The sequence below is a fragment of the Danio rerio genome, chromosome 1, assembly GCF_049306965.1.
Source record: "Danio rerio strain Tuebingen ecotype United States chromosome 1, GRCz12tu, whole genome shotgun sequence".
NCBI lineage: Eukaryota > Metazoa > Chordata > Actinopteri > Cypriniformes > Danionidae > Danio > Danio rerio.
In genome coordinates, this window is record NC_133176.1 from 54,597,883 (window position 1) to 54,610,847 (window position 12,965).

The 12,965-nt window shown below is 35.4% G+C and overlaps 1 protein-coding gene across 2 annotated transcripts in view; it reads left to right on the forward strand.

Annotated features, from left to right (window-relative positions):
* The first annotated feature begins 5,943 nt into the window (after positions 1–5,943).
* Positions 5,944–12,965, forward strand: part of mast1a (microtubule associated serine/threonine kinase 1a) — a 94,346-nt gene continuing 87,324 nt past the window's right edge. For both annotated transcript variants that reach the window (XM_009294431.5, XM_073954696.1), the window contains exon 1: positions 5,944–6,332. In XM_009294431.5, coding sequence (XP_009292706.1) covers positions 6,282–6,332 — 51 coding nt within the window. In that variant the 5' untranslated portion in view covers positions 5,944–6,281. The remainder of the gene's footprint in view (positions 6,333–12,965) is intronic.

The window sequence follows — 12,965 nt, forward strand, 5'->3', positions numbered from 1 at the left end:
TACTCATTATTTGATTTAACAGGGCCGTATATACTCTTTACTGTTTTACAAGGTTTGTACATTCTCATAGCAACTGCTCTGAAAATAACCTGTTTGAGTGTTAGCAGGGGTTATGTTTTAAGAGTGTTTAGGTTAGTAGGGTTGCCACTCTAAACCAAATTGTCACCTTAGAATTATAGGGTTCTATCTGACATTTTTGTCAAAATTGAGTTATTAAATTACATCTTATTTACATTATATATTTTTTTTATAACTTGTTTACATTTTAGGACTTTTTATTTAAAAAACAAATGTTGCACACATACTGTTTGCTATGGAATGCACAAACTTTGAAGCTCAATATCTCAAAATCATTCAGAAAGCAGATAGAGCCTTATAATTCTCTATCTATTATAATATTTAAAAATATAAAGGTGACGAAATGAATTTCATGATCTATAATTAATAAATATTGATTATATTAACAACATGTCCTATATTTATTGTCAATTATTTTTCCAGTATTGTTGTAGAGATTTTAACATTTTGTTCATTTTGATGATTTACAGTCATTCTTGTATTAATGTGGTGTAGTTTGTTTTTTGGGTTAGCAGGGGTTATGTTTTAATAATGATTAGGTTAGATTAGTAGGGTAGCAACTCCTAGTGAAATGTCAAACTACCTGACTTTTTCACTGACAAAAAAAACAACTGAATTTTCATGATCTATAATGAATATTTAGATTCATAATGAATAAAATATTCATTATATTTACAACATTTACAATATTTATTGTGTCAATCTCTAAAATGTAAAGTTTTAACATGATTTTCTAGTACTATTGTTGAAGAGATTTTAACATTGTTTTAATTTTGATGATTTACAGTCATTTTTGTATTAAATGTGGTCTAGTTTTTTGGGTTAGTAGGGGTTATGTTTTAATAATGTTTAGGTTAGTAGAGTTGCCACTCCAAGAGAAATGTCAAACTCCCTGACTTTTCACTAACAATGAATTTTCATGATCTATAATGAATAAATATTGATTAAATTTACAACATATACAATATTTATTGTGTCAATCACTAAAATTAGAAATTTTAGCATGATTTTTCTAGTACTATTGTTGAAGAGATTTTAACATTTTGTTAATTTTGATGATTTACAGTCATTCATGTACTAAATATGATGCAGTTTGTTTTTTGGGTAAGCAGGGGTTGTGTTTTGATAATGTTTAGGTTAGGTTAGTAGAGTTGCCACTCCAAGAGAAATGTCAAACTCCTTGACTTTTAACTGAAAAAATAAATAAATAAAAAAATACTTTCATGATCTATAATGAATAAATATTGATTATATTTACAACATATACAATATTTATTGTGTCAATCGATAAAATTTGAAATTTTACATTTTTTTCTAGTACTGTTGTTGAAGAGATTTTAACATTTTTGGTAATTTTGATGATTTACTGTCATTCATATATTAAATATGATGCAGTTTTTTTTTTTTTTGTTTTTGTTTTTTTGATTTGCAGGGGTTATGTTTTGATTATGTTTAGGTTAGGTTAGTAAGGTTGCCACTCCAAGCCAAATGTCAACCTCCCTGACTTTTCACTGACCAAATAACTGAATTTTCAAGATCTATAATGAATAAAATATTAATATTCATATAATAAAATATTAATGTTTACAACATATACAGTATTCTTTGTATCAGTCTCTAAAATGTAAAGTTTTAACATGATTTTTAACATTTAGTTAATTTTGATGATTTAGAGTCACTCATGTTTTATATATGATGCAGTTTGTTTTGGGGGGGGGGGTTAGCAGGGGTTAGTGTTTTGATAATGTTTAGGTTAGGTTAGCAGGGTTGCCACTCCAAGAGAAATGTCAAACTCCCTGACTTTTCACTGACAAAAAAAAAAAAAAAAAGAAAGATTTTTTATAATCCATAATGAATAAATATTAATTATATTTACAACATATACAATATTCATGGTATCAATTGCTAAAATTAAAAAAATTTGCATGATTCTTTTAATACTATTGTTCAAGAGATTTCAACATTTTATTCATTTTGATGATTTAGAGTCATTAATGTATTAAACACGATGTAGTAAGATTTTTTTGGGTGAGCAGGGGTTTGTGTTTTGATTATGTTTAGGTTAGGTTATGTGGCCACTCCAAGCCAAATTTAAACTCCCTGACTTTTCACTAAAGAAAAACAAAAAAGCTGAATTTTCTTAACCTATAATGAATAAATAATCACTGTTCATTCAATTGTATTGATCATTAATTTATCATTCAGTTATAATATTCATTTTTTAATACTCTTAAATTATAATCACCCTAAATCAGGGATGTTCAAACTCGGTCCTGGAGGGCCGGTGTCCTGCATAGTTTAGCTCAAACTTCCACCAACACACCTGCCTGGAAGTCTAGTATACCTAGAAAGAACTTCATTAGGTGGTTCAGCTGTGTTTAACTGGGGTTGAAACTAAAATATGCAGGACACCACTGCTCTAAATATTTCAGAAAAGAGACGTGACATTTCTACTGTTCATCAGCAGATGTCAGTGTTCATTCTTTTACTTGCTAAACCTCACTTGAATGCATGTTAAGATGTTAGTACACTTAAATCAGGCTAGAATCACTTTATTCTTGCCAGCAGTTGATTTTTTATTTTTTTATTTTTTGCCAAATGTTTTTGACCTCCACTACAGTTAAATTTGCTTTCATTGCACTAGGGCTGTGGAATATAACGGTGTATATTGTATGCAAAAAAATAATAAAAATTCTATCGTTTCATAGTATGCATCGCTTATGGTGTAGCAAAATACATTTGTTTATGATAGTAGGTTACCTTTTCATCATTTATATCAGCACAATATTACACACTATACTAAGACAGAAACATGCATCGTTAGAAAGTTGGTCTTGAAAGTATGAGTGTTTACATTTTGTGGTATTTTATATCGGGCCTGTAATCATTCGTTTTTGAAAAGTGTTTTATGTTTCATTAATATTTATTTTCTATTTCTTCATTTTTAGTCAAACATTTGCCCTGAAGTTCAAACTAAAGTGAGAAACATGATCACATATGAATGAGCAATAATTTGAGCATTCATTCATTCATTTTCTTGTCCGCTTAGTCCCTTTATTAATCCGGGGTCACCGCAGCGGAATGAACCGCCAACTTATCCAGCATGTTTTTAAACAGCAGATGCCCTTCCAGCCACAACCCATCTCTGGGAATAATTTGAGCTCTTTAAAATGTAAAAAGAATAGTCCTTTCCATGTTGTTAATGTATATAAACTATTAATTGGTTGAATTACCTGAAATGGTCCTATATCATTATCAAGATATGAGATGACTTCATATTGTGATGAGATTTTTTTTATCATAAATCACCCAGCTCTTACTGTACTTGTCCATGTTGGCCTCTAATTCGTCTAATTTAATTTTTCAAAAAAAAAAAAAAGCATTAATACAGTACTTCTATTAGTATTATAGTACAGTCCCTGCTGAAAAATCCAGCTTAAACCAGCCTAGGCTGGTTGGCTGGTTTTAGCTGGTTGACCAGCCTGGTTTTAGAGGGGTTTTGGCCATTTCCAGGCTGGTTTCCAGCCATTTCCAGCCTGGTCTTAGCTGGTCAGGCTGGAAAATGACCAGCCAAATCCAGCTAAAACCAGCTTGACCAGTCTGGTTTAAGCTGGATATAGCTGGTTTTGGCTGGACTCCCAGCTTGGCTAGGCTGGTCAAGCTGGTTTTAGCTGGTCATCTCCCAGCCTGACCAGCTAAGACCAGGCTGGAAATGGCTGGAAACCAGCCTGGAAGTGGCCAAAACCCCGCTTAAACCAGCCTGGTCGACCAGCTAAAACCAGCCAACCAGCCTAGGCTGGTTTAAGCTGGATTTTTCAGCAGGGTACTTTTTTTTAAAATTAGAATATGCAAAAAGGTACATAAATTGGAATCATACAAAAACAAAGAAACATCAACAAAAACAACAACAACAAAAAAACAACAAAAAAACAAAACAAAAACAACATAGGCGTCTATACTTGATCCAGTCAATTTCGCTTCTTTCAGCTTTGCGTTTTTGACAGTTTGGCGCCATCTTGTGACTGAATAATGCAAGAGTTAGTGTAAACTCCAATAGCTGTTTTCCTTTCTGTCAGCTTTGCATTTATAAAGAATTACTAAACTATTATGACTATTAAAGAACAATGTTTTGTGACATAATAATCAAGATAAAGTATATCCAGGATGGTTGACTCCAGTTTGCGTCGGGCTGCTGATAAACCTGACAGGCTTTATTCTGTGACGACAACCTCCTGGATGTACTTTAGTTTTTTCCTCAAGTGTTTGTGACCATATCAGAACATATTTTTGGCCTATTTTGGGGTCAAAACCCACTTGTTAAAACAAAACATAACACTGAACTAGGTTAATTTGAGGGCTCTTATTGTTCATCTCTTATATTTCACGTTCCTTCATGTTTCAAAAAGAAATCGGTAGCACTGGTTTAAAATCAGGAAAACAGCGTTTAAACTGATTGCTGCTGTTGTTCTGGGTGTGCATGTGGATGATTTGCTGTAGTTTTCTTTTGTGTTTGTCTTTCTCTCATGTAATGGCTTTTACAGAAGCAGAGCTTTTGATTACAGATTCCTTGTGGGCGAATCTTCGCTCGTACTGCTGATTGCTTTCCGCTTGCCTACAGCTTTTAAATGTGTGTGTGAAATAAAGTGGAAGAATGTGGCAACACAATATATCATTTTAGCATTGACATCTCAATGTGCATATCTGCAATAGTCAGTTTAACCACAAGAGAGTGAAAGTTTTGTTAAGAAGGTCGCTGGTTTAAAGTTAAATAAACAGTTATTTGTGGTTTTCATTGGGAGTGTAACAATAATACAAAAACTGAACAGTTAAATATAAAATAAAACGGTCATCATTGTATAAATAATTCAATACAATAATATTGTATAATATGCTTTTAATCTTTAATAAACAATCTAATCATGTGATGTGACTATATAATAATTTTGTCCCTAAATTGGTGTTTAAAAAATTTAAAACTGCTTTTATTCTAGCCGAAATAAAAAAATAAGATTTTCTTCAGAAGAAAAAATATTATCAGACATACTGTGACAATTTCCTTGCTCTGTTAAACATCATTTGGGAAATATTAAAAAAAAAGTAAAATTCTGGGGGGGGGGGGGGGGGGGGGGGGGGGCTAATAATTAAGATATAATTAATAATTAGACTTCAATTGTACAGTATATTACACACTTATTAACATATTTTCATAGGCTTATCAACTTATATTCACATGCTTTTTAATGTGAATATGTTTTAAAATGTAATTAAATCATGTAATTTAAAGCTTTTTGACAATTTTTATAATTTTCTGCTCCCAAAATTCATGTTTGAATCAGTTTACCTGCAGATATTTTTGCAATTTATTATGTGATATGAATAATAATGTATTAATTATATTTAAATAATTTTACACACACACACGTATAGCCTACACATGCACGTACATAGAAACCTTTCATCAAGGTTGTCCTAAAACTGTTCAACAATGACCCATTCTTGACAAATGACTATATAGGCTATACATAAACACAATGCCAGAATCCCTGTCTAGCTCTGAGCTGGTTTTCTGAGATTTTACTCCAGTCCAGAGCTCAAAGGGTTACCGCGAGCGGATCCATTACACGCGCGCGCACTTGTTCTCCAGGGCACTACACAGTGTGCATCTCTCAGCTAGTGCACATTCTACACGCAACGAATAATTACTGTAGCCTACTCCATTCAGAAACAAGCTCGCGGCGGCAATCAGGCCAGGATGCATTTCACATTAGCGATGCCATTACTGCTCCAGCTGCCGGAGAATATGATCTGATGGCGGTGTCCTCTGGGGGACGGCCGGCGGTCCATTAGTGCGGCTGGACGCCTCTTTAGGGCTCCAGATGTCCAAAAGGACCGCTCTCCGAAAGCACGCGCGGAGGATACGGAAAGTGACGATCGAGATCACTCAGGATGAAAATTTTACTCGTTTCTGACAGACAAAACTAGTCACGTTTAGCCTTTATCGGAGCATTTTAATCCCAATAATTTTAAAAGGCGGGTGTTTTGGTGTGTCTCGCGAATGCATCGTATTGCAACGCCCATGCTCGTCTTTACCTGAGGAGGGAAATGCAAACAAGGGGAAACTTCTGAGCATCACCTGAGGGCGCCTGTCTGTCACCACGTGCACTCGGTAAGCCGTGAAGCGGCTTTTTAGACAGACCGACACGATGAGCGATAGCATGGATGACTCCGGTATTATTCGCCGGCGGAGGATGCAGGTGAGACGACGTTTTGTATCACTTGATATTCATAAATGTGCTCGCATTAAAGCAGCCACGGACGATTTACTTCGCTTATTTGCCTAAAAACGCCTGTACTACTACCTGACTGAAATAGAAGCCACAGCTGTTTAGTCGAAGAGCCAATCAGGAACGCCCTTTTGTCTGTCAGTCATCTGTCACATTGACATCAGGTTGGCTGTCGTCACTTCAGAAGGCGGGGTCTGAGTCATTTACGTAAACTAAACTGAATAAGTTTTTACAACTGTAAAATATTTTAGTGCTTTACCATCAAAACCAAACAAGACATCTTAAATTTGGTCCACATTGGATATCATCTTATATTTCAGGGAAGTGACTGGATGTGCACCAAAATAAAATAAAAATCCACCTGCGATGCTGTAGCCAGGTTTCCATTGTAACGCGAAGCTAATCTTTTCAAATTTTGCACAAAATAATAATATTAAGGTTAATAAATCAAGTTGTTAGAGCAGCTGACTGTAGGATTGGTAACCTAGCAACCAACAGTAAACAAGGCAAGCATAATGTTAAAGTCTAGATAGGATACAGCTGCAGATATGCACAAAGCACAATTTTTGTAGCACTGTATAATATATATTTTTTACAGTATGGTTGGGGTGGATGTAGGCGTTAATAAAATACAATTTATTGGGTAATTTAATAAATAACATAAACAATATTTAGTAAAACTATTGTTTTTACATTACTGTGACAGTTGGGGTTAAGGTTGGCGTAGACGTTAATGAAATTTCGTCGGCAGAGGATGCAGGTGAGGCATTTTGTATCACTTGTTGTACATAAATGTACTAAGGGTGATTTATGGTTATTTCCCCTAAAAAAAACGCCTGCACTACTACCTGACTGAAGCCACAGCTGTTTTGACGACAAGCCAATCAGGAACGCCCTTTCGTCTGTCAGTCATCTGTCAAATTGACATCAGGTTGGCTGTCGTCACTTCAGAAGGCGGGGTCTGAAGAGAGTGTGTCATTTACGATAACTAAACTGAATAAGTTAGCAATCTGCCAAACATTTTAGTGCTTTACCAAGAAAACCAAACAAGACATCTTATATTTGGTCCACATTGGATATTATCTTTTATTTTAGAGAAATGACTGAATGTCTACCCCCCAAAAAAACAAAAACAAATCCATCTTCGATGCTGTAGCCAGGTTTCCTTAATGGCCTGAAGCTAATCTTTTCAATCTGTGCACAAAATAATAATAATAATAAAATCCCAAATGTGAATTGGGTGGATTTCCATCAAGTTGTTACAGCAGCTGACTGTAGTATTGGTAACCTAGCAACCAACAGTAAACAAGGCAAGCATATGGGTAAAGTCTATTTAGGATACAGCTGCATATACGCACATCAATATAGCATAATTTTTGTAACACTGTATAACAATAATAATTATTTTTACAGTACTTTGATGGTTGAGGTGGGTGTAGGCGTTAATAAAACAAAATTGATTGAGTAATTTAAAAAATATTAAATAATACTCGGTACAACTACTGTTTTTACGTAACTGTGATGGTTGGTTTTAGGGTTGGAGTAGGGGTAGACGTTAATAAAATACAATAAATGAGATATTTAATAAATAATATAAATAATTCTTGTTAACTTCCAGTCACAACCGTATCTGATCTAGCCGATAAAGTCAGAGTTTATTTGACAAATGGATTTTAATCTTCAATTTGTATTAACCATTTTTATCAAAAGTCCAAATTCACCTTAAATTAGCATTAAAATATTTGCGTATTAAGAACATTTTAATTGAATGGTTATTTTAACCATTTTCTATTTTTGCTATTTAATAACTTTGTTGAAATAAAACACATATCTATGATTTTTACTAAATATGTGTGTACTTCTTTCTAACATTGTTATTTTATGTCAATTAAAACACAAAAGAGTTCTGATTATTTCTACCTAGAACTACCATAGCAGTCAGAATGACCGCATGCATTTCAGTGGCTGTGGCCGAAACTGCCGATTATCCAGTAGGAACTGCATTTGAATTTAAACGTACTACTCGACCATTAGAAAAGTACGTTCTATACAGTATGAATGTCTGTTGTATGAATGGAACTCGGACATAGTACATCCATCATGTCATGATCACATGACCTACCCGCATGAATTGCGTCTGTTCACTCCCATTCATAAATTCTCTTGCGGGGCATCATGGCAAAGCGTAGCATCCATATGATGCACACTTCAGAATCTAGCCGGAAGTAGTAGGTCATCCAGGTACTTCTCACATACTGATTTTTGAATTCTATGAATTTGGACATACTACTTGGCTCGCATACTGATTTTAGCATACTATAAAGTATGGAAGTATGTGATTTTGAATGCAACCAACGTCTGCTACTTTTCCCCATGACTTTAAATATACATTCCTCTGTTGCCTAGCAACTTCCTGCTAACAAAAACATAACTTTCTGCTGGCAAAAACATAACTTAACTTCAGATATGTCTTTTAAAATATCATATTCAGTGCCGTGAAAAAGCCTTCTCCTCTGCTTTTGCGGGTGGTTCACTAATGTTTTGCTAATGTTGATTCGCTAATGTTAGTAGCCTATACATTTATAGACTATATTACCAAAAAGAATGCATTTTAGGGTGATGACTTAATTAAATATGATGACAGACATTCAAAGCTTAATTTAGTATCTCAATAGAAACTTTGAATGTAAGTATGACGTGATAATATGACATCTTATATGAGTGTACTTGTGGAATTCAGGCAGTTTCAGTGGTAACAGAGGGTAATGAAAGCCCAGATTGCTAATTAAACACAGTTATATGACAATGTTGTCAAAATTATATCTGCCTGCACAGATCCACAAAACCTGCTAAAAACATATTATGTATGCCAGACCAGTAGATGGCAATGTCTTTTTGTAAATAAACTCTATACGCCTGTACACATTTGGTCCTGTAGTCAATCACTGTGGTATTTGTCCTTGATTGTGAAACGAACATGTAATACTCACGTACACAACATTAATCTTTGTTTGCACAGTCCAATTTAGTGACATTTAGCACCACTTCTTTGCTCGACGGAAAGTAAGTGCTATCTAAACCATAACAGTAACGATTAGATTTGTTTTCATTGTCAGTCACTCACTAGGTTCCAGCGTACATGCAGGAGTTCATATTTGCTTTGTGCTTTGGGAGTTATTGTTTTCATCTCTCCGGTTCTCGCCCAGAGCAACATCAACGGGGGGGAAAAAAGAGAGCATAAAGGAGGCTTGGAGCTGTTGTGTTATTGTTGGTACGGTGCGGAAACCATCTGCTGTTCTATGAAATCAAAACAAAATGTGTGCGTATTACTTTTACTTCCCCTCTTTCATAGCTGAAAATAAACAAGCCGGAGTTTCGGAGCTCCACTGCACTCCACCCCAGACAGCAAGACATTTCACACAAAGGTCACCACGTTTCACAGGAAAAGAAGAGAATTTAGTTTGTATACTTTAACCCGAAGTGCTTGTGATCAGTATTAGCTGCTCACATTAACAGTTATTTCAGTATTAGAAGCTCTGTTAATCTCAATGTCTACTCAGCAATTCTGTTCTTCATTAAATGAATCTAGTAATTTCAATGAGGAATAAACGAGTATGTTGTTTTCTAAAAACCGCTGTATACTGTATATGCTATTGTACTGTATATATGTTTGTACAAAGAACATATATTAGTATATACACACTGTATATACTATTGCAATGTACTATACTACTGTATATGCGCTATATACTGTATATAAATAATACTGTACCATTCAGAACTTGTTCTGTAACTTCCTAAAGCTAAATAATTCATAGAAAATAAGCTGTGAAAACAACTTGTTCCTTTACTTCTGCATTTTCAAAACTTAAGCACATCATTTGGGGTTCAGACATTTGCTGTTCAGTCACAGCAATGTAAATAATATCTAAATACCAAAAGAGTAAATGAAACAGTAGGAACATTTTGTTTCATGCTACCTTATCAATATTGTGTTTATAATTGTATAAATCTACCAATTGAGCAAACAATATAAATATATTATGTTGTTTTGGCTGTAGACACTTTTTTTTTTTTTTTGTGAAAGTTTAAGAGTACAGCTGTTAAGACTAATCTTGTCAGCAACCATATAATTCAGGGTTGTACAAACTCTGTCTTGGAGGGCTGATGTCCTGCATATTTAGCTCCAACTTCCTTCAACACACCTGCCTGGAAGTTTTAGTATACCTAGAAAGAGCTTGATTAGCTAGTTCAGATGTGTTTAATTGGAGTTGGAACTAAAATATACAGGGCGCCGGCCCTTCAGGGCTGAGTTTGGGCACCCCTGATATAAATTATCTTTAAAGGTTTAACAACCAGTGGTTGAACTAGGTATTGCACGCCTGGTTCAAAACACGCGCAAGCGCAGGTTGCCAGATTGATGACACCAGTGATTCAGCATGTACATTTAATAATGTTAAAGAGGTTTAATTTATATTAATAAGATTATAAACCTTACCATTTCATTGGAGTGCAGTAAGTGCACTATTTTGTGCTTCTGAATGGCTGAATTTAAATTCATGGTTTAAAGTCATGCTGCATCTGGTGCAAACAGCCAAACCTTGTCTCGTAGTGTGTGGTTAGGACACAGGGTTATTAAATTAGTGTTGGGGGATGTAGATCAATTTGGCATGGTATGATATCTAATGTGTTGCATCCCGATAAACGATGGCATCGTCGTTGTAGGCGGCGTAAATTAATTATTTATGAATAATTAATTAATTCACAACTAATTAATTATTTGTAGCCTACCGTTTCAACTACCTGACCAGCATGATCTTTGTTTTACCCATAACCAAATCGTAAAAAATTAAAGATATAACAAATTACCACCTGTCAATTACTTTTTCTGCGGGACATGAATAGGCAGAGTGATCTGTGTTGTTATAATGGCGTCGACAAACTCAGTTGGTAAAAATACAGTATAAAAAAAATACTCAGTATAAAAAAACAGTATCTGAGGTTTTTACTAAAATTACTAAGTACAAGCACGAAATTGAAGCAGTGTACTGATGCTGTGACACGTTACCTGATAGAGATAAGAGAAGAGAAAAGATAGAGACCAGATTAATTAAATATCACGTTTAACAACTATAGTGAGACGTGATCCAGCGGTACATTCTTGATAAACTGTCCGATGTGCACTGCTCTCTGGGGTTTTGTGCTCAAGGCACCTGCTGACCACCTGGAGCTCAGACGTGTGCATATGCTAGAGCGCATGACCGATGGTGTGTGTGTGTGTGAACACATAATGTGCATATTTAGCAATGTAGTGTGGATGGAGGGCTTTTTAGAAAAGCTAGATGAAATTTTTTAAAACTAAGAAGTATTAGTGTAAACAGAACCAAGGTGTGTATTTTTCGTGAGCGTGTTGCTCGGGGGCAGGGCGGCTTAGCATTGTGATGTCTATCGGCCATTGACCAAACCCTTGTTACAATGTAAAATGCTCACCCAATGTTTACGTTCAGAATATTTATGTTATTTGCTAATTAATAACCACCTCATGTGGAACTCTGAATCTGCTTCTCATTACCAGGTTGTTAATATCAACCAGAGGTCACTTTTTGAGGTCATGTACGCATGCTTTGAGAGCCTTCCTGACTGAATGAATGAAATACGCTGTGATATAATTGGGTTAACTGGCATTGGGCGGGTTAAAAGACCAAAACAAAGACAGATGTTCTGGCACGGAAAACACATTTTCAAAGCAGAATATCTGACTTCAGCATTGTTTTTCAGATAAACAAGAAGAGTCAAAAACCTACTTACTGAGCATCTAATGTGAAATTTAACGTTCCATTCCTGCTGCAACCCTTTCCTGATCACAAGTGGACTACATACTGGACCACAATTTGACCACCTGAGACAGTTTGTTCCTGAGAGAGCATACGAATGTGGGCCACTTTAGTCAGTTATGCGGCACTGGTGGTATTCCTTCGGCCCAGACATAATGAACGTGAGCCTGAAGTGGCCCACCTGTGCAATGGCAAAGGGGTGCCAAAGATTCAAATTCATATATGTGCCATTTAAGGCAAAGATTTGGCACTTGTGGCAAAATTTAATCTGAATGTGAGCCGAATGTGGCCCATGTGGAAAAGTTTGGCCCAAATGAGAGAGGACAAATGTATGCCACAATTAGCAAAAGAGTGGCATAGTCTTTTAAGGGTAATCTGGGTCTAAACCTAAAGTGGCTCACAAGTGTGGATGCAAATGTGGCCCAGTTATCTTAAGACATATGTGGGCCACTTTTGGCGAATATTCAGCACAGTAACCTATGGCTAATGTGGATTTGAGGCTATAGTGGCCCAGAGAGGATTTTGCAAATGTGGCCCAGTTATCATAAAACAAATGTGGGCCACTTTTGGAAAAATATATGGCACAGTTAACTCTGGCTAATGTGGCTGTGAGCCTAAAGCGACCCAGAGAAGATATGGCAAATGTGGCCCAGTTATCTTAAAACATATGTGGACCACATAGACTAACGTGGTTTAGTTGGGCTCAATGCCCTGAACCTCTTAATATAAATTTTCGTTTAGGCTGCTATAACTTTTAAGAACTTTGCTT